Genomic DNA, 22,517 nt, shown 5'->3' with positions numbered 1-22,517 from the left:
TTTTATAGGAAAAAGGCCCAAATAAGATGATCAGCTGATACAGATTTTGTTTTTATTTTAACATTATATTTGGTTGACTTAAATCTTTCTTTAGGAAAATCAGCTGATAAGACTTGATTTAATTGAATATTTTTTACAAAATTTAAATAAATTTATAAGGCCAAAGACTCAATATGATATTATAATACAAATATATTCCTTAGATAAATCTTTAGATGAAAACATATATTCATTAGATAAATATTTAAGTAAATTATACAATTATTCACTAATATTTTTCAGAAAATTTAAATAAGTTTATAACTTACTTAAAATCAATATTTTATATGACATAGAAAAAAAAATTTTAGGTAAATTCATTAGATAAATATTTATATTAAATACATTTATTGGGCTTTAAACTCAATATTATATATTCGATTCATAAAACATGTATATATATATTAGATAATGTATTTTCTATACAAAAAAATAGTTTTACTAACTAGATAATTGACAATAATTTTTCTCTTACATTGTTTTATTATTTAATTCTTTATACAATGTTTCACAAAATACATTTTTTTTATTCGGGAAATATTATAAACTATCTCACCTTATCTTAGCTTATATTAGCTTATTTTAAAGGAAAATTCATATGATATAATGAGAGTACATATTCCAATTGAATAAATAACATATGCATATATACTTTTAATTAACAACTAATGCCCATGCACTTAGTCACTTTGTCAAACAAACTTTTATTTCTTTGCTAATCTTATGAGAGTTCGATCTTCACTGAGTTCGACTACAACTGGAGTTAGACTACTAAAATATTTAATGTACTTATTTATACTTTAAGATTTGTGTGTGTGTGTGTGTGTGTATTTTATGGCTAATTTGGCACATCATAAAAGTTGCATCATGCGCTCGTCGGGGCCTGCGTCTGCCTCCTCTGTGTAGTTCTGCCTGGTTTTGTGTTTGCCTACCAAATTTGCGACTGTCAAGATCTCTAATGACATCGACATATATGTATACATATATATATATATATATATATATATATATAGATATTCGAGCAGAGATCAAAGAGGCTGACACTGTGATTGCTGCACGGTAGCCGGCACTAAAAATTCAATTAGCAAATTAAATATTAATTATATGCAATGCATTGGGATGCTAATTCAATTAGCAGACGGTTCCAACATGTCAGCGATTATCAGCGTTACTCTATTTGGTATTTTAGTGACAGCTGAGTATTTTTTTTGTTTTTAATATTATTACTATTTATTTTGAATTAATTGCTAGTTCTTGACTTGATTATTAGTTTTGAATTGTGTGCGTGAGGTCGCCTCAAAGTGAGCGAGTTTTTCTTTTAGCTAAATAGGCTGGCAAGGCCCCAGCAGCGGCAGCGGCAGCAGCAGCAGCAGCGGCAGCGGCAGCAGCAGCAGCAGCAGCAGGAGCAGCAGCCCTCGTGCCTGTCCAGTTTTATTAGAGCATAAATTCACACACTCACTTTGGCGGCGGGGCTAAAGAGCTTTCAAGTGTCAAAGCTTTTGGCGCTCTCGCGTGCGCGCGCTCTCTCTGTGTGTGTTTTGTCTTGCGCTCAGCGCTTAACGACGCTCAGTTAGCCAACGACAGGCGTTTGATGCGGACGCGACGGCGCAAGTAAATAGCAACGAGACGCGAACGTTGCGCGCAGGCGCAGCCAACAATCACGTACGTCGATAAAGTGTGCTTTTTGGTTCGTTTGCATTTGTTTTCTGCTTTTGTGTTTTGTGCTATGCGCCGGGCGCTCAGTTAAATTTAAAACAGCAAAAAAATATAAAAACCAACACTTCACGCTAAAGTTGGCAACAACAAAATATATATATATATGTATAGAAATCGGTAAACAATTACCGCAAAACGGCAGCTAAAATTGTAATAGTTTGACGAAAAATAAAGAAGACGGTAACGTAACGGTACAATTTATGCTCGTCTTTCTAGCAATTTGTATTTATGATTTGTGCTCGTCTTTTCTTACATACACATATTTCAAATAAAATAAAATAGATGCTCGTGAAAAAAATGAGCACAAAAAAGTGTGCAAACGGCAATAAAATAAAATACACATAATTAGAGCTAATAAAAAATTGAGCAAAATATTCGCGTAGTAATGAAAAATATAAAAATAAACACAAAATGCATTGAAGCGTATTTCGCAGTTGTAGTTATTGTGTTGTAATATTGTTTGCACAAGTTGCGCGTATAATAAAAAAGTTACTATAAAAATTAAAAAAAAACTCGACAGTCATCATCAAAATTTCCCACTAAAACAAACAAAATTCAATAACGATTCATAATTTATTTATTTATTCTCTAACGAAATCTATCAAAACGTTGCGAAAAAGAAACGACAAAAATTTCAGAAATTAATAAATTAAAAACTCATAAAGATAAACGAATAAACACCAAAAAAAAAAAATCAATGCGAGAATTTGGAAGCTTCTGTCTGCTTATATGCATATACATTGCTGCTCACTCGCTCTCTCTCTCCCTCTCGCTCTACATGCATTGTATTTCTTATGCACGTTTTCCCTTTGCCTTTGTGTCGTTTATACAACGCGCGCTCATTTTTTTGAGAAGGTGGTGGGGCTTCTGTATTGTAGACTTTACCGTTTGATCGCTCTATATGTGTATGTGTGTGTGTGCCTATGCGTCAAGTGACGACAGACGCCCATTTGTGCTATTGTTGTTGCTGCTTTTTTTTTTGTCTGACGTTTTCTTAAGGTGCGTTGCTGCAGCCGCGTGTTGCTGTTATTTTCATTTTTCTGTCGATTACTTCATCTGTTGTTTATTTCCTATATGCTGTGTGGCCGCATGTAACTGACCCACGCCAAAACTGACCAGCGCAAAAAGCGCAGTAAAGCAAGAAGCCAAAAACTATCCGCACAAACAGCAGCCAAAAAGAAAAAAAAAATTGTAAAAAAAAAATCGCACAAAAAGCCGGTTGAAGGCGACTCTTACATATTTACACGCACCACTGCTCATTGAACACACACAGCAACAACAGGCAGGCAGCAAACAGAAAGCAAAAGCGGCACAACACAAAAACCTGTAACGCAGTCAGCGACGCGACGTCGACAGAGCTTTTAAAACATTTGCAGTCGGCGCCGCGTCTTGATTATGTCAATTTCATGTTTACTTCATTTCCTCAACCAAAAAAAAAAAAAAAAAAAAAAACAAAAACCAAGAAGTAAGCGTCAGCCAGAAGGAGAGAGCAATAGCAATTTCACTTTCGTTGGACTTGAAAAGCTGCAGCGGGCTGCGAGAGTGAGAGTCAGAGAGTGAGCGAACGCGTCAGCTGCATTGGATGCTGCTGCTGTTGTTGTTGCTGCTGCTGCTGGTTTAGTGGGGCGTTGCTTCTGCTGTTTCGATGTGTTTTGTTTTTGCTCTTTGCTCTGCCATCGCATAGTTTCGGTTTCATTTTGTAACTGTAATGCCTGTGCCATTGTTGTTGTTTGCTGCTTGACAGACGCACGCAAAGCTTTTTATTTTTATTTATTTTTTTCTTTCGTTGAGTCGTTGTGTATGTAGTAAGTAACGTAATAACGTAATGCGCTTTAAGGTTTCCACATGCAATGCGACGTCGTCGCGTGTTACGTTTTGGTGCCAAGTCCAGCGTCGACGCCAGCAGCAACAGCGGCAGCGGCAGCGGCAGAAACAGTTGCATTGTTTTTGTTGTTGTTAGGTAATCGGGGCTAATAATGCGCTCATATCAGTGCGACGACTGCGACAGCGACGGCGACTGCGACAGCGACAGCTCCTGCAGCAACTATGCGAAGGTCAGCAGCAACAACAACAACAACAACAACGACCAATGAGATTTTCGATTTCATGTTTATTCTCCATTTTATTTTTGTGTTTTACACATTTTTTGCTATTAAAATTTGCGTGCTTTTCGCGCTGTCAGTTTGTGAAAAATTCTAATTATAAATGAAACAATTTATTACCGGGTTTTAAAAATAAAATGCAATTTATGTGCAAAGTCTGGTTGCGTTGACTAGTTAAAGACAAAAACCGGTTTCTGGCAGCACCAAAAGCAGCGGCAACAAAAAAAACAACAACAACAATAGCCAGTCGGTAGGTGCAACAAAAAATAAACAAAAAGCCAAAAAATAATAAATAAAAAGTGAACAACTCAAATTTTACGTAAAAAAAAAAGAGTTTAGAAAAATAAGCTTTTGCAAACACATGTAAAAATCTGCGAAAACAATGAATTAAAATTTACAAAATACAACAAATATAAACAACTTAATAATTTTATATGCATCGTTTTGCAATTTGTGGGCTTGTGCGTGTGTGTGTGTGTGTGTGTGTAACGTACTTCATTAATCAAAAATAATCAATTAATCAATTGATAACAATAATAATAAATGCTAATTTTATTGCTCAGATATTATTTAGCGGCTGCTGCGTCTTTAAACTGCATCAAAAATTAGACGAAATTGTGAATACAATTAACGAGATCAAAACAAAAGAAAAAGAAAAAAACAAATCAACGAGTTAAAATAAAATTTTTTATGCCGGTTTTTTACTGACAAGTTTGGTAAGTGAACTTTGCTAGAAGAAATGTTTAAGAATTTGATTTTTAATACTGAAAGTAAACTGATTTGCATAAATAAAAGAAGAATTTTAAGAACTCAACATTCAAAATGATTTGGTTAAATATTAAAACCAAAATCAAACCTCGCATTACTCACAATTTAAATGCTCGGCCTATATTCTGTCTCTCTATCTGTCTCTCTCTCTCTCTCTCTCGCTCTCTCTCTCCCTCTCTCTCTCTCTCTCTCTCTCTCTCTCTCTCTCTCTCTCTCTCTCTCTCACTCACACACGCACACACACACTCTCTATCTCTATCTCTATCTCTATCTCTATCTCTATCTCTATCTATCTCTATCTCTATCTCTATCTCTATCTCTATCTCTATCTCTATCTCTATCTCTATCTCTATCTCTATCTCTATCTCTATCTCTATCTCTATCTCTATCTCTATCTCTATCTCTATCTCTATCTCTATCTCTATCTCTATCTCTATCTCTATCTCTATCTCTATCTATCTCTATCTCTATCTCTATCTCTATCTCTATCTCTATCTCTATCTCTATCTCTATCTCTATCTCTATCTCTATCTCTATCTCTATCTCTATCTCTATCTCTATCTCTATCTCTATCTCTATCTCTATCTCTATCTCTATCTCTATCTCTATCTCTATCTCTATTTCTATCTATATCTATATCTCTATATATATATATATCTCTATCTTTATCTCTCTCCCTCTCTCACTCTTTTTCTCCCTTTAATTGTATAAGCTTCAAAGTTTCCGTGTGAACGAACTAGGGATTCCAGGATTTTAAAATATATAATTCATTTTGATTATCTGTGTAGTTAATGTTCTTAGTTCCATATCAATATCGACAGAAAATTCAATATTGAAATGAAATGTTCTACTCTGAGTAAAAAAAGTAAGATCTTTTCGGCCTCATTATACTCCGTTCACAGTACAGTAAAAGCTGGCTTATACTTACGTATTTAATTGCAATTTTACCTCTTTCCCAATTAAGAACCAGGCATAACAATTCTAGAGGGCCTCACACAGAGAAGCATAGGACTTAGGCTGTAATATTTTGTAGCTTCATTAAATCTCTTTTAGTGGCACAGACACTGATTGCCCCTTCGGGGCTCGTCAACTTTCACAAAGTCAGAACTTGTTGTATTCGGTGTTGGGGGAAAACCCCGTTGTGCGGATACTTAAACATTTCAATGCCTCAACAATACCCAAAGACTCAGTTACATCCGCGTGCCAGCGTACGTAACAAGTTGCGTATGCGCAATTCTCTTACTTCTTTTTTTTCTCTTTAGGCACCCTGTGTCCGTTTAAATGATTAAAAAGGGTATACCAAAGGCGAGCAAGCGTATGCAGCATTGTTTATTGTAATAATAATTCGAGTAAAATATTGGGTGGAATTTTTGGAGAATTTGCCTAGAAATAAAATTCCAGTTAATATTCATATTTTGTATTTATACGTTACGGTACTCGCAGTTTCCTTTTTTAAGTCGAAACGCCTTTCTTTGCGATTCTCATGAATTCAAGTAATGACTGCAAGATAATAATAATTTAGTTTGTTCCCTTATAGTAATTCGAATTCGCTCTATTTCTCTGCCCCAAATATATTTCTTCAATTACTTTTGAATAATATTCATATTTCTTTATCTATTTAGTAAAAATCTACTCGATAGCTGCTCAACCGCGCGAGAAAACGAAACCAGCTAAACTTTAAACTTTAAACTATGCACCACAAGCTAAAGTATCGTTTTCTTAATATCTGGTTTATTGAATTTAACGAAACAACGCCTTGACGTTAAAATTTTAATGGGGTTTATTGCAATAAATTAAAGAAGAAATAAGAAACCGGATTTTCAAAATACACGAAAAACTACAAGATTCAGCTGGTCAGCTGTGGCAGATTATGTGTTTAGCGTATTTTGTATAGGCCACATTTCGGCTAGGGTATTTAACTATTCGTCACGCTTAAGCTATTATTAATTCTCACTTATTCAATTTGATCGGCACTTAATTATAACTTTTGCCTACGTCATTCTAACAACAAACAGCTGATGATGATGATTGTTGCCGTTGCTATTTCCATTGCTGCTGCTGCTATTGTTGTTGTTGTTGTTGTTGTTGTTGTTGTTGTTGCTGTTGTTGTTGTTGCCACCACATCGAGCCCTCCTTTGAGGGGCTTTGTTTTGCTTGAATCCGGTTCTAAGTTTTAAGCATTTCTGGTTTTTTTTTTTAATATTTTCAATCTTTCATTTTGTCGAGTGCTGAAAATTCAATTCCTTTGTTCAACTTCATTTTGCTGGGTTATTAAAGTTTTTTATTTAGTTTTTTTTCTGTATTTCTATCTTTACATTTCCGATTAGCAGTGAGGGGGGGGGGGGGGGGGGGGGTCTTAAAATCGAAATCAACCTCAGCTTCTTAGTTGCCCTGTGTTTATCCAACTAATTTAGCGCTCAGATTCAGATTGGTTGCATTGAGCTGCCTGCTGCCTGTCACTTGTCTATAGCTCAGCTCAGCTTTAGTTGGAGCCGCCGTCTCCAGCTCAGTTTATATTTTTAGGAGTCTATCTGCAACCTAAACGCTTAGTCACGAACCGTACCGATCCGTACCGAGGCGCAAAAGTGCACATCCATCTGCCACTTGGCCACAGCTGGCATCTGTTTAACTCGTATACCCTAGCAAAGGGTGTTATATGTTGGCACGAAGTGTGTAACACAGTGAAGTTTATATAGAAATATCAATAAATATGAATAAAATAAATAGAAAACACGCTCGCAAATTTAAATAAATATATATGTATGCAAATATTCCATTCCTATGTTCTTAAAAAAAGACAATTATTCTTTATGCTTGGAATATGTAACATTTTGAAGTATTTTTTATAAGATTTTATTTTCTCAATAATTTGCATTAAATAAAAACTTATAAGAACCTCGAAAGATCGTCAGCATTAAAAACTTATCGAGTATGATTTCTAAAGAATTTCAATTTCTTTATTTTCCTATTCCCTTTGAAAAATGATTTATTCAAAAAGTCTGGTAATAATTTCTCAACTATTCCAATTTCTTAAATGGGGCTAAATCCTATGAAAAATTATTTGAAAATTTTGATAATAATTTCTGAACTGTTTCAAATCTTAAAAGTTACAAATTCATATGAAAAGCTTTTGAAAGTATAATATGAAAATCTTGTTTGTTTATCAAGATATTCGCCGTAAATTAAAGATCTATTTAATGTGCCATATTAAAGTAGTATTTTTTCGAGTTCGAAATACTTCTAAAGGTAAGCGAAATTTGATTTGCTATTTTAAGTATTTTTTCTGTTAGAGTATTTCTCGAAATCGAAATACTAATGAAATCAAACGGAACTTGAATTCTCCCTTAAAGTACGTACTGACAGAGCAATTTTTTTGAGAATAATTAGACTAAACTTGAATTGTTGTGCTCAAAAACGAATAGCGTATTTCTTTTGTCAGGGTATTAAAACTTCGGCTGCCTTAATTGAACTGTCCTCGTTATTTATTTGTATACTTTGATGTTGCTGCTATTGCATATAGTAAGATCTATCTGCCCACGATCTGCTCGGCTGTGGTTTTAGTTTTTGGTCTTGGCTTAATTAAGCATCGTTTGTTTTAAGCACGCACATGAAGTATGAAAATCTGTTTTTTTAATTAAGTCTTGGGGCTCGCATCTAAATCCATTGCAAAATCTTTGGCTGACATTTCAATTAATATTTTGTTTATTTATACAATTTGTTGCAGCTACCACCGACATATACAGAATATATAACTAGCATGAAGGGCTGGTTCGACGCATTTCGAGACGATGGCGGTCCAACGCTTTATTCATTCTCAAATCGCACACCCGTCACGGGCGATGTGTCCATTGTGGCTGTATCTGTGCTGTTTGCCACATTCTATGTGGCATTTCTTGTCATATTTCCGGGTGTACGTAAACAGGTGAGTTTGGAAAGATTTTGAACGAAAGTATTTCTCTAGATAAAACTACAGCATGCCTTATATGAAGAAAAACCTATCCATTCTTATTTTTTGTCTGCTTTACATTAACCTAAAGAAGTTAGCAGTCTCTGCTTTGTATGCTAAATAAAGCGATGATGTTTATATCAATTTAACTATATAAAGACTTGGACTTGGACTGCAAACGAACATATGAAAAAGTAAAACCCATTAGCTTTCTAAGCCTTAGATTGGCATTATCAAACCTGTTGTACAGGAAATTGTGGCTTAGAGTTTTTTATTTTTATATTTGTTTTTTTTATTTAGACCTTTAAAAAATGTAACTTCTCATTCTAGTTCCTCGAACTAGTTTACGTTCAGGTCAAGGATTTGCAGTATTGTTTAACTACCACATTACAATGCCAAATAACCTGTTATATAGTAGATTTACATATGCATATCATGTATATTATATGTTTTCGCTTAATGTTTTCATATCCACTTACCATATTACTTTTTAATTAGCTTAATGATATCTCCAGTTGGGTCTGGCTCTCTGGTCTGGTCTGAGGTCTGGTCTGGGTCTGGGTCTGGGCTCTGGCCAGGTACAAGTTCTCACGCTGTTGCCGGCTTGTCTGTCTACGTCTCGTAGTTAAACTGACAACTGTAATCATAATCATAATCGTTGGCACGTTTTCAATAGATGTCAGATATAAATCTATAACCTGTTTGCGTGGCGCGCCCTTTTCTTGCTCTTCTCACTCTCTCTCGATTTGCCCAGTTACCTAGTTTGGCCAATTGAGTGGCTTATTCAATTAGCCAGCCAATTGGCCAACTTGTTGGCCATAACTGGCTTTAAAACGCTTACGTCTTATATAATTGCATTTACGAATTGACACACACACAAACACGTACACACACAGGCACACCCAGTGCCAAGGCAATCAAATAGCTTTAACATCTTGTTATAATCTGCATCTCGATTTCAAATTCACAGAAGTTCACAACATTCTCGACGGTCACACTTAGCCTCTTTGTGGGTCTAGTCATACTGAGTGAGTATACCCCGCTGCTCTAAGCTGCGCCAGCTTTTTTTAATACATATACCTCTACTCTTGCCCCGCTTGCAGTCACCCGCCTGGGCTCGGCGTGGCATGTGGCACATGCAACCATCATTGCACCATACAAAGCTTTCTCACGCGAGAAGCTGCCCGCCCGCATCGGCACCCACATCGGCTTGATGCACGTCAATGTGACACTCACGGGTGAGTTGATATACAAAAATATCTATATATATAATATTATTATTTGACTAAAGGGTTTATACATAGTATACATACATATGCAAAATAGAAAAAAAAGAAAATACATAACGTAATATTTTTAACTGAGATTGATAATTAATATTGAGTATACCTTTTAATATATATATATATATATATATAAATATATAAATATATATAAGAAATGTATGTTATTAAATGTTATTTGTTTACCTAAAAAAGAAAGTCATTATAATTTCACATTTCATATATTCTGGAAATTATGTGTTTAAAAAAGGCTGTTGATTCAAATTCTGTTAAGTGTACAATGTTATCAAATGTTATCAAAATATATGTAAACCGTTAAACTGTTAAATTTTGAAATATTTTTATTAAGTAAGAACTTCTCATGAGAACTTCTTATATTTTCAAAACATTTTTGTAAGTGCCGACGTAAATGAAAGTTTGTCCATAGCTTCCATCTTTTAAATAATTTATCATATAAACCTATTTTATATATTATCTAAAATATATACATTTTAATATGTATTCATCTCTATGTAATTGTTTCAATTTGGAAGTGTCTGATGCAAAGCATTTCTTCTTTCTTTGAACTGCCCTCGTCACATCTGTGTTGATTGGCTGTCGTTATGAGTTTTATAAAAATGTATTTGATGTGTGTTGTTGTTAAATCAGACACGTTAACATCATCAACAAACACAACAACTAAAGCAACAGCAGCCGCATAACTTCCATGCGGCCCGCCCCCTTTCGTGCGGTTGATTGAATGGCTTTTGTTGCCAACAGGCTCAAGATTATGAATGTATTACCAAAAATAGTTTTTTTTAGTTCATTAGCAGAGATGTATATATGCCCAGCTAGGGTGCTGTTGTCGTGCCCCTTTGCCAACTGATGCCAGGCGGAAGATAAACGACTCCGCGGCAGCTATCGGCAGCGGCTTGAAAATGTCGCAAGCCGCAACAATTGAGCAATTTTTGTTCAAGATTTTAATCGGCACTCAAAATGATTTTAATTAAATTTTCGGTTAGGGTAAAGAGCAACTGTTGCAGTTGCAATTTGGCCTTTTGTCTAGTTCGTCTGGGCCTGGCTAATTGATTAGCCTCTGTGGAAGTCGTAAAAAAGATATATATATAAAACCGACCTGAAATATATTTAGCCCACTGAGAAAGTGACGTCAGCAGCGCGGCTTTTGGATTTGTGTGCTCTGTGGCCAAGTGCCAAGTCAAGCTGCATGTCACGATTCCCGCATTGACTTCAACAAAAACAGCAGCAACAACAACAATAAACAAACAACAACAACAACAATCGTATAAAATGCCACTCAACACCTGCGGAAATATTCGCACAAGTGACTGCTGACGCGCTGCCTCTCAACTTGGCTTGCGCACATGTATGTTATGTATATGTATAATACTCGTAGTCGCACTCGCACTCGCACCCATACTCATGCGTAGTCGCATTTGTTTGTTTGCTTCACTCATTCACTCACTCAATCGCACATTTGTTCATTCATTGATTCGTGCACTCGACAAAACAACAACAGGAAAGACACAATAGAAAAAGGTGAAATGGTTGCTTCGAGCTGCCGCAGTAAATCAATTGAAATGCCAACCCAGTCGAAGTAATCCTAGCCAAATGTTAAATCAACCAGTCAGCCAATAGCTGCAACTACAGCTTATAAATAACATATAACAATAAACGTATAAGTTTAGTAATTTGACTAAGTGAAGATTAAATGCTCTATTTGGCATGGATATAGGAAATGGACAAATGCAAATATTTATGGATTTTTGCTAAGTCTAAGGCTTTATTAAAAAACATATAGGAGCTTCACATTTTTTTGGCTCTTTTTCATACTCGTATTTCACAAATATGAGTGAAATTCAACAGTCCTTGGTGAGATGCTCTATTTGTCAGAGTTTTACATAAGAACATATAGATATAATACGGATATATATAGCTACGTCTATAAATATATCTATAGATACATATATGCTAAGCCCAAGTATTTATTTTCCATATTTTCCAAGCTTTGAATCTTTAGATATGAATATATATATATATTTGTCGGGTTCGAGAAATGATTTTTCACCTATATTTCGGCTGTGTTTCTCACGCATATTTCACACATATGGGTGATATTCAACAGTCCTTAGTGAAATACACTGTTTGTTACAGAAACACAGAAACACATTAAAATATATTATATGTAGACATAGATGCGGCTATAATTATATTTCTCGATACAAATATATATTGGCCAGGATCAAGGAGTTTTTTGGTAATATTTTCTAAAATTTTTAACCGTTTTTCGGCTGCTTTTCACACATATGTCTAAAATTCGACAGTCCTTGGTTTATTTGTGAGCACTTTGTATACATACAAATGCATACTTCCAATTCTATAAAAATTTCGTTAGACCCTCTTCCGTATGCTCTACTATTCTGTCTGCTGCTGGAGTATGTTTCTGCTTCTGTTTTTTCCTGTTAAAAACCGAAAGCTCTTTGGCTCTCATAACTGCAAGCAATTGGCCTGCCCAGCGATTATGTCGGTTACCATATTGGTTTTGAACTATAACAGATTCTTACCTATTGCCCCGAATCGCCAACTTCTCTTACCCCTTTGGTTCACCTCTCTGCCCCCGCAGCCATCACAATGTTTCAGTAGCAGTTAACAAACTGACGCTGATGCCAAAAGTGCTTCATGTTCATTTCAAACTGCTTCGAGTTGCCATTGTTATTGCGCTTGTTGTGGCTGCCGTTGTTGTTGTGCATGGGTGTGTGTGTGTGTGTGTGTGTACGTGTGTGTTATTGTGGGCGTGTGTCAGCTTGTGGGCGTTGCTTACCAAAAGGGCAAACGTAGCTGCGCTCAAGTTGACTGGCAAAAGGCAGCAATGTTGTTGAAGTATTTTATGTAGTTGGTTTAGTGATACCCTATATTTGTTGAGAATGGGCATATTAGTTGTGCAAATGTGATATAATGAGGGTATATATAACATATCTAATTATTGGAATCGAGGATATCAGATATCAGATATGTTTTCTCGTTTCTTAAAAGTTCAAGGAAAAACAAACTATTGTCAGAGACGAGGTCTTCATATCTGATTTATTCACAAGATCAAGTGCTCTTTTATAGTTGAAAAACTTTTAAATTTCGTCAAAAAATTAAACAGACGTTCTTTAAGAATAAACTTTATTCGTTGTATGGGACTAAGTAGGCACAGCTGTTCGCAGGGTATCTGCTAGTCTCACATTTGCGCCTAATACCTTTTTGAGCATATTTGAATATGATAATTGCGTGTGTCAATCCGTGGCAGGATGATTATATTGAGTAGCAGCATAGTCCAAAGCTGACAACTTAATTGTTGCCCCTCGAATTGAATTCAAATTGAAGCGCTTTGAAGCAATGCCAAATGGAAAGACTACAGAAAAGTATCAAATGTCTAGGTGTAATAATTGGGAATGCGGCTAAAGCATTATTATTGCTACTATGATAAACGCCATAATAATAATGATAATGATAATGATGATGTTGCTGGTATTTATGATGATTGTGCGGCCAATTTGCTTGCCACTTGGCCAAAGGTATTTGTTGTTGTTTTTTATTTCTGCCATTTTGTTCCACTGCATTTTATGATATATGTTTATGATATTGCTGCTATATGGATTTATATAGCTAGGCCTTGCATATCGTGCCGCAATGTTGTGGGTGTGTGTCACGCTCCATAAGCTGCCACATTTAGAGGCATTTGGTTTGGTTAGAACTCGATTCTTTTCGTTTTGCTTTATTATAGCACACCTGGCTTGGATTCAGTTGCAGTGGCTCCAATCAGGCGCCTGCGAATTGCTCAGACCTTATATAGCCAGGCTATTGATTGCGCCGTGTGATGCCAAGCTGCAGTCAAATGACTAAGCAAACAAGTTTCTGTTTTTCGGCTTTATTATTCTTTGAGTTCAACATAATAATGCATGAAAATGGACAATGGAAGTCGTCTGACGTTTTGGGTAAATTTACGATATTTCATTGCAATTTTGATTGAAGTTAATTGCACAAAAGATTTTGGAATTTTTTGTTGTACATTTTGAAGATTTTATGCAATTAAAACAAATGAACAAATAAAAATAAAAATAGGCACCTATTATTTTTATTTGTTTCAAATTACCAATAACATTAATAGTAATTTTCCTCAAATAACAAATAAAATTTAATAAGTTTTTAGTATTAGAATGAATATTAGAATCTAATAGAATTATTAGAATATTAGTTTTAAATTTTAAGAAATTATTTGCAATTTGTTTCGCCTAAATATAATTTAATAAATAAAGTTAGTGAGCCCATAAAGTAAATTTCGAACTGTTTTTAATTGAATTACAAATATATTTAAAAAATAGAGTTGGCAAGTGCAGAAATTTCAAAATGAAATGTGGAAATAAATAATATTTGATAATATTTGTGCCAAACTTTTATATTATAAGTATGATATTTCATAGGTTATTTATTTATATATTATATTTATAGTAATCTGACATACGGAGGCCATATAGAACATATAGAAATGCTGATAAGTTCTAGAGGGTTTTTTCTATAAAGTATATATATTCTGGATCAGCATCAACAGCCGAGCTAATATAGCCATGTCCGTCTCTCCGTCTGTTCTTCTGTCTGTTTCTATCATCAAACTCAGCATCTACTCTCCGATATCTGCAAAGCCGTAAGGCAAATGTCTACGGGTGTTATATCTTCCGCGTGCCGAATATATCCTTACGTTCTTGCCTGATTCTGATTGCATTTTATGTAAATATTTATATATATGAAATGCATTAGGCAAATTTCATGGATATAAATTATAAAGCATTGTACTTTTTGTGGTATTTTTTTTTTTAAATATTGTTAATTATTTTTGTAAAATTCCAAATTTGGAATAAATTAAGCTAAACAATTGGGTTATATTTATTAGCTTGCGTTTTTCCGAATCACCGCCCACTCGTGCAATGCTAAATATTATATTAATATTATTCAGATGTTGTATGCATATATTTATTTCTTTTTTGTGCGACTTTTTCAAAAGCTATTTTTAAAATACGTCAAGTTCTATTTTGCTGGCTTTTGTAATGAATTTGGACATGCGGCACTCGAGAGTTGTCAAAATGATGACAGATGCGGAACATACATTTATTTTTACACACATTTGTTTTTATAAAGAGACGTGTGCGGGGGGGGGGGGGGGGGGGGGGGGGGGGGGGGGGGGGGGTTTGGTTTTAAACAGTTTTTAGTGTGCTTGTTGTTGTTGTTGCTTTGTCGTGTGCCTCCGGTCTATTGTCAAAAAATGATTATTAATTCATTTTTGCTGCCGCTGCCAAATTATGTGTGTTGTCTCCTCCTCCGCCCGGCCCATCCCCTTCCCGCTAACCAAGCTCTTCTGCCATTTGCTTGCCACTTTGCGGGGCAGCTAAGTCAACATACAGAAATCAGCATAATCATCACTTCAATTTATGAAAAGTCATAACAAAAAAATATATATATATATATATCTAAATTTTTTTCCCCTTTATTTACAATTGTTGTTGCTATGCGTGTATTTTATTTTTGTCGTTTATGTACTTAAGCGCGAGCTGCCTCGTTGCCTGTGCCTCGAGTATCAAATAGGAAAACATCAATTTTATTCCGCAGATATGGTAATTTTTGTATTCTGTGTTATTCTACATAATGCTGTTGCTTGTTACTGTCGCTATTCTTTCGTCTTTAATTATTTTTTGGTGTCTACTTTTTTGTCTTTTTATAATCTGCTTAAGTTCATGTACGACAAGTTTCAGGAAGTTTTGCGTAGCTGTTCGTTATTAATGAGGGCGGTGAATAAAGCAGTTTCTGCTTATTGGTTGACAAAAATACTTTGGAAATACAAATAAAACTGTATTTAGATTTGTAAAAAAGTATAACTGGGAAATACCTTAAAAAAAAGATGAATAAGGGTAATGCATAGAAAAGACAATAAAAAATGAATAATACTATATTATAACGAGCTTTTCAATCGTTTGTGTTTTGATCCATCTTGTATCAAAGATTATCCCGAATTTCAATATAATAAATATTACAAATTAATAAAATTTGTATATATATAGTAACTATTATTACTCTTCACAGTGGTATTAAAACAAATTTTACAAACGTACGTATTCGATTAATCGTGAGAATTATCGATTGTGAAAGACAGTAATGAGCCCACAATTGACATAATGATAGACATTATATATATAGATATATACCTCGATTTACACTGCCCGATACATACTTGAAAGTATATATAATATAAAACAATTAAACCTGTCATTACTTATTAAGAATTTTAGGACATTCACGTTTAAAAGCGTATTTAATGCTTATATTGTAATTATTATAACACCCCTTACAAGGTTTTACAAACAAAATTTGCCTGAACAAGCTCTTTAAAAATTCTTTAAATATGTAATATACTCATAATCGAACATTTTTAAAAATGATCGATTGTGAAAGACATCAATTAGTGCACACCTATCGATTAAAGTATATTATGTGTGCTCGCAAAATCGTTTTTTATTTTATTTGGCTTTGCCTTTGTTATTTGTAAAATTTAAAAATCAAGGCTAACTGGCTATATATATATATTTTATATTATATATTTACTCATGTAGGATAATTTGTGAAGATTATCCATTGAATCGATTAAAGTAACTCGCAAAATCGATTTATTAATTATCTTTATCTCTCTAATTTGCCAAAAATATTTAACCTAGCCTAGCTTGTTCTAGTTACTCAGCATTTAAGCCTGATCAAGAATATATATCTATATATATATCCGACTTATACATTTACAAGGGTATAATGATATTTTGAGTCAGATTGTGTTAATCATTTTGTATACACCTGTCGATGAATTTCAACATTTTATAGTAATTCCCACGCTTATAATAAACGTATACTGAATTTGATTTCTTACATGACTCATACGCCACGTAAGCCGCTTATACGTTGTGTCTGAAATTGATGCCCAAATTGAAAGCTGAAATGTATAAAGCAAAACTGAACATTGTTTATATTTGACAGCCTATGCTCAAGTCTGTTTAAATTGACAATTACATAAATACATCAAATCAGCAGCTGTAAAATGTGTGGTGACAATTCACATTTCGGCCTTAAACTCGACCCAAGGTTGTGTCTCGGCGCCCAATAAGGAAAAACAAAAACACGATTTAAAAAAAAAACCAATCGAATAAAAATGCGTTAAATGTCTACGCAGTGTCTGCGATCGATCATAAAAAGTCATTAAACTGCCGAATTGATATGATTTCCCAGTTGGCGGCTGCTCGAAAATCAGCACCTTTTTTTTGGGCTTGGCTTGGTTTTTTTATATATCGCTTTTTTCGAACCGGTTCAATTTGCTGAGCTATTTGGAATGCCAATTGTAAGTGGGGATTAAAGCTTTTATAAGGCAGCTATTCAGCCGATGTGAAGGGCAAGCCAATAATTCAGAGAATGTGAAAGGCTTATAGGAAAGAGAACGGCTATGATAAAATCAAGAAAGTGGGAAGAATTAATACTCTGTAAGACATTTGCCCTACGTTTTGTGAGAATAGTGAAGCTTGTAAATGATGAGTTTGATGAAAATGTTATTCGACCGATCGTTCCTATGGTAGCTATATAATATAGTGGTCCGATGTTGATAAGATTTTACATATCTGTTAGGAACGTAGTGAAACTTGTAAATATCGAGTTTGGGTAAGATATTTTCATAAAACGTTTACTGTACGTTCCTATGGCAGCTATAGCTGTACGATCCGGCCGCCTGCAACAGGAAGACGGACATATGCAAAGTGTCAAGGCGATGAGAGACTAGCTCGAGTAGAAACCGACAGACGGACAGATGGACATGGCTATATAAACTCGGCTGTTGATGCTTATCTAGAGTATATGGGATCGGAGATGCTTCCTTCTGCCTTTAAAGGAGAGTTCACTCTTATTATTGAGAAATAAGCGATGGAAAATGTTCTGTTCGAACTGAGTATAAGTTATGTAAAAGCTTACAATTCAATTAAGCTTTTATTAAAATTGCGCCAAGTGTAGCCTCTAAATAACTCATTAATGCAATACATTATGAGACGCAATCTAACGGCTGCCGGCTCTTGATAAACAACCAATTCAACGGTTGATTTGACAGGCTCGTAACATGAGCGGAACCCTGGCCCAAACGCGTGGCAAGCAATTTTATGCAACTGCAACACCATCCACAACGGCAGCAACAAATTGGCAACCTTCGCAGTTATGAAAAGCAATTGAAAAATCACTTCCTGTCGCAGCCGGAAATTGTTGCAGCTGCAAACGCGTCAAACTGACGGCCACGCGGCGTATGCGTAACGTGTGCATGTGCATAGGCAACGCACCTTGCCGCTGTCTGCAACCTGCACACGTTGCACGCTGTTCGCACTTGCAATTCATTGTCAATGGCTCGACGCTAACTCGCGCTAACCTTACATAACTGCAACAACAATATTTACTAGCCAAGTCGAGTGAACGGCTCAAAAGTGCAACAACTACAACAACCACAACAACAACAACATCGCATAATCAATTGCAGTTGCTGCTCAACAACAACAACAAAAACATGAAGTGTTTGCATATTTTGTTAACATTCGTCAACATTTTCCGGTTTACAACAGCGCACGCGCTTTCGGTCCAGCTTACAATTTAGCATGCGTGTGTGTGTGTGTGTGTGTGTGTGTGTGTATATGTGCGAGGGTCATTTCAAACATTCTTGTATATCAAAATAGAAAGTAAATCATATTTTAGTTTATAAATCTTAGTTAGACGTGCAAAGATAAAAAATAAAATAAATAAAAATAAAAACTAGAATATACCCTGTGTACACTTTCGCTATTTTTATATCATTATTAGTATTATTATTTTGTAATTATAACTTAAGATATGAGATTATTTATTTGAAACTAAGAACAACTTTTTTACTAGCGATTTTCTTAGGTTAAGCAAACTTTTTTTCCAACAGACTAATTAAAATGTTGTCGTTGGTAATATTCATGCTCGTACTCCATATTGGCTCTTAGGGATTGTACCCAGGGTATAAATTATAATATGTATTAAATAAATTAGGCTTAAAAAATAGTTAATATAATAATTTAATAAAAAACTCACGCTTGTTAAGATTCGTCTGAAAGCAAAAAATCTAAACTAATTTATTCACTTATATTTTAGTTTTTCATATTATATATATTTTTTGCATGCTCTTCTCTCTCTCTTCTGTTCTCTCGCTTCTCTTCTCTTCTCTTAACTAGTTTGACATTAAATTTGCATAATTTATGCACATTTTTTTTGTATTAATTTTGTGCGCCTCTCAAGCGATCAAAAAGCTTGCTTAAAAAGATTCCGCAGTCGTACTCTCTCAAAAACTCTTGCACTCTTTAGTTAATGAAACATGTGTGTATATATATGTTTATATGAAGCTTCTTAGTGCGTCATAAGCTGACTAATCGGTTAAAGCTAAAACACAAGAAATTTGTATATTTCGAGCAGGAGAAACCTAATCAAAATGGACTTGCAAATTGTTGAATGCCTTTCGAATATAAACAACAAATTTTGAAAAGATCTTTTGGCATCAACCCACGCTCTTAATTCTCAGCCGATGTTTGCTTTCAATTCTAAAAGCCATCCATTAATCTTATTTTTTCCGCTTTGGTTTTTTGTTTTTTTTTTTTTTGGTGTTACTTTTTAACAGTTAAAAGGGGTCTTCATCAACAAAAACTTAAAACTCAAATGATATATGATTGTTGTTGTTGTTGACTGTTCACAGTGGAGTCGCGCATGTTGCCAAAGTGTCTGGCACCGAGTGACAAAATATGCAAAAAAATAAAAATTAAATAAAAACAAAGAATGAGCTAAGAAAAAGACCTGGTAAAACAAAACATATGCTGAGCGACGATCTCTTTTGGCGGCATAAAGTAAAAGGCATTATATTCTTATTTATTTTTCGAAAGTCAACAAGAAAACGTAAGCGTAATATCCGAAGAACAAAAATTATTTGCGTGAGTTCTAAGCGAACAAATCGTAGTTTTTAATCAAACTCTTCAAACGAAATATATAAAATAACATATTAAAGATACACATTTAAATTATATTTTTTTTACTTTAAAATACTCTCTAAGTAGCACAAAAGCTACTTCTCACCATCTAATTTAAGCCATGGAAAATTTTCAAAAAGCCAGCCAAATATGAATATTTATTAACATATTTTTGTTAACTGTGAATTGCTTAACAGCTGTTAAAAAGAAGGCGCGCTACTTTTATAGATAGTTTTCAAGTGAAACCAATTAATTAAATGGTTATAGAAGTATTTAAGACGCTGTAAAGGATTGAAAAGCGCGCTGTTAACAGCATTATGTTATGTCCATTTTAACATTTGTTCAGTAACAGGAGAAACCGCTGTTATAGATAGAAGCTTACCAGCGCAATGTTATAGAACAATTTTCAATTAGGCTTAACAGCGTACTGTTAATAGCTCGCTGTTAGTCTTACTTTAACATAAACCCAAAAGATTGTTATTTTATTCTCTTTCTTTTTCTGCCTCGCTCTTGCAGCCATTCCCATTGGCAACTGGACACCGCCGGATATTGATTACAACGAACGCTTCTCATGGGAGGGCGCCACCGATATGAGCGCCAACTATCGGCTGGCTCTGCAGCGTGGCCTGCCCTTTCCCATACTCACCGTGGCCGAGTATTTTAGCTTGGGTCGCGAGGGTTTCTCCTGGGGTGGCCAGTATCGCGCCGCGGGCTACTTTGCCAGCATCATGCTGTGGGCCTCGCTTGCCTCGTGGCTGCTGATGAATCTGCTGCTGTTGGCGGTGCCGCGCTATGGCGCCTACCTCAAGGCACTAACCGGCGCGCTGCTCGTCTGCACCGCTGTGGGCTATCATTGCCTGTTGCCGCAACGGCCGTTGTGCATATTTCTGGAGGGCGGCCGCCTGGAGTTTCACTTTGGCTGGTGCTACTGGCTGGTCCTGGTTGCGGGTGAGCTCACAGTTAGGCCTCTGGCATGCCCGCCGCTTATGTGTTTTGTATTTTTAGGCATACTCTGCTTTATTGCCGGCGTGCTGATCTCGATTATTGATCTGGTCTGGCCGCACACATTCTCCACGGTGCTGGAGGTGTACTATGGCACACCTTACGATCGCCATGTCATCTTGGAGGAGTCGAGCGATGTGCGCTATCGCAAGCCGCGCAATAGTCGCGGCCTCGAGGATCCGCCGGGACTCGGTTCGCGCATATTGCGTCGCCTGAGCTCCAAGGCGCGCGATATGCAGCATGCCACAGCGCCGCGACGCAACAGTCCCCCCGGCGTCTCCAGCAGCGGCGTCGAGAATAAGGCATTTCAGGGCGATGCGCCCAAGAGTCCTTGGCGCCATCCCTTTCGACGCGCCCAACAGCTGCCGCACAGCGCACAGCACCCGCACTCATCGCACGCGTCGCTGCATCATGCCCAGCAGCCGCATCAGCATCATCATCAGCAGCAGCTGCAGTTTGTGGGCGGCGGTCCGGTGGTGACACATCCCATGCACCATATGCAGCGCACCCTGTCGCAGGACTCGGGCTCCAGCATAGCCTCGGCTGCGGTGCAAATTTCGCCGCTGCATAAACATGCGATGGCGCGAATGTTGCCGTAAGTAGCATATGAATTGATCGTCATATAGATACCCTAACAAAATCATCACCTTATATTTCCTCAGTAATCCGCCCGTGGAGCGCGTCCGCGACATGGATCACTGGTGAAGTCCAGTGGGAGCACACTGAATAGCTCCTTGAACGAATTCTTGACAATTCAACAAACTTTTATTGACAACAACAAAAACAAAACAAAAAAATGCTACAAAACAATTTGTGATAATTTCTTAATTTAAAAGCAAAGAAAAGGAAACTTAAAAATTGACAAGATCGCATAATTTACCTGACGTACTTATAAAAGAAAATCAAATGCACTTAACTTTAATTAAATTATTTTAAATATATAAGTTAAACAAAATTTAATTTGTAAACCTATCGATAAATTTATCTGAGACGTGATGTTCACTTGTGATAGGATAAGATAAATCTGCCACACGACGGACACAGAATGCGTGCATTTTAGTTATGTTATTATAAATCAATACGATTCGGATAAATTCAATTATGTCTTAAATGAATTCCATGCCAGTCTATGTAACGATTAGCTTAAAAACAAAGGCAAAACAACTATTATAAAATGCGTGTAAACTAAGTTTTTAAGTTATGACAATGTTTTAAAATATATCTATATGTATAGCAGCAAATGCAACGAACTAAATTCAAGCTATTATATAAAAACCTAGACTTTTAAACAGAGTCTGTGCCTAGCTTAAGTCGCTGGCCCTATATGTATATATGCAGTCAACAAATCTAGTCCACGTGAAAAGATTTATGTATATACCGTTTATATATATCTAAATGCTCAACCATCTCTGAACCCGCCCACAAGCTGTTCTCTTAATCCATGTTTAAACTTCGTATTTGTGCAGGTAAGCATCTTACTTTGATCCAAGTTTAACGTCCCCCTAATACACTAACAAAATAAAAATAAATTAATTTTATAACTTTAGAAAAACTCACTTTAAACACAATTTTTAAGCATTTAAAA

At 35.6% G+C, this 22,517-nt stretch overlaps 1 protein-coding gene across 3 annotated transcripts; it reads left to right on the top strand.

The window, feature by feature from the left end:
* The first annotated feature begins 1,624 nt into the window (after positions 1–1,624).
* Positions 1,625–22,178, top strand: LOC115759077 (dual oxidase maturation factor 1). Of its 3 annotated transcripts, none has more exons than XM_030699908.1 (8): positions 1,625–1,701; positions 4,421–4,573; positions 8,350–8,547; positions 9,542–9,599; positions 9,675–9,809; positions 20,447–20,878; positions 20,936–21,527; positions 21,595–22,178. In XM_030699908.1, exons 3-8 carry the CDS (start codon positions 8,383–8,385, stop codon positions 21,635–21,637), a joined length of 1,425 nt encoding a protein of 474 aa, XP_030555768.1. In that variant the 5' UTR covers positions 1,625–1,701; positions 4,421–4,573; positions 8,350–8,382; the 3' UTR covers positions 21,638–22,178. The 3 variants fall into 3 exon arrangements, with proteins under 3 accessions (XP_030555768.1, XP_030555769.1, XP_030555770.1); XM_030699909.1 differs by having other exon boundaries at positions 1,633–1,726; XM_030699910.1 differs by having other exon boundaries at positions 1,684–1,701; positions 4,432–4,573.
* The last annotated feature ends 339 nt before the right edge of the window (positions 22,179–22,517 follow it).

This window comes from Drosophila novamexicana, unplaced genomic scaffold (genome assembly GCF_003285875.2).
Source record: "Drosophila novamexicana strain 15010-1031.04,08,12 unplaced genomic scaffold, DnovRS2.1 tig00000193-arrow-pilon, whole genome shotgun sequence".
Taxonomy (NCBI): Eukaryota; Metazoa; Arthropoda; class Insecta; order Diptera; family Drosophilidae; genus Drosophila; species Drosophila novamexicana.
The sequence above is the reverse complement of the archived record's forward strand: the minus strand, read 5'-3'. Positions and strand labels throughout refer to the sequence as shown.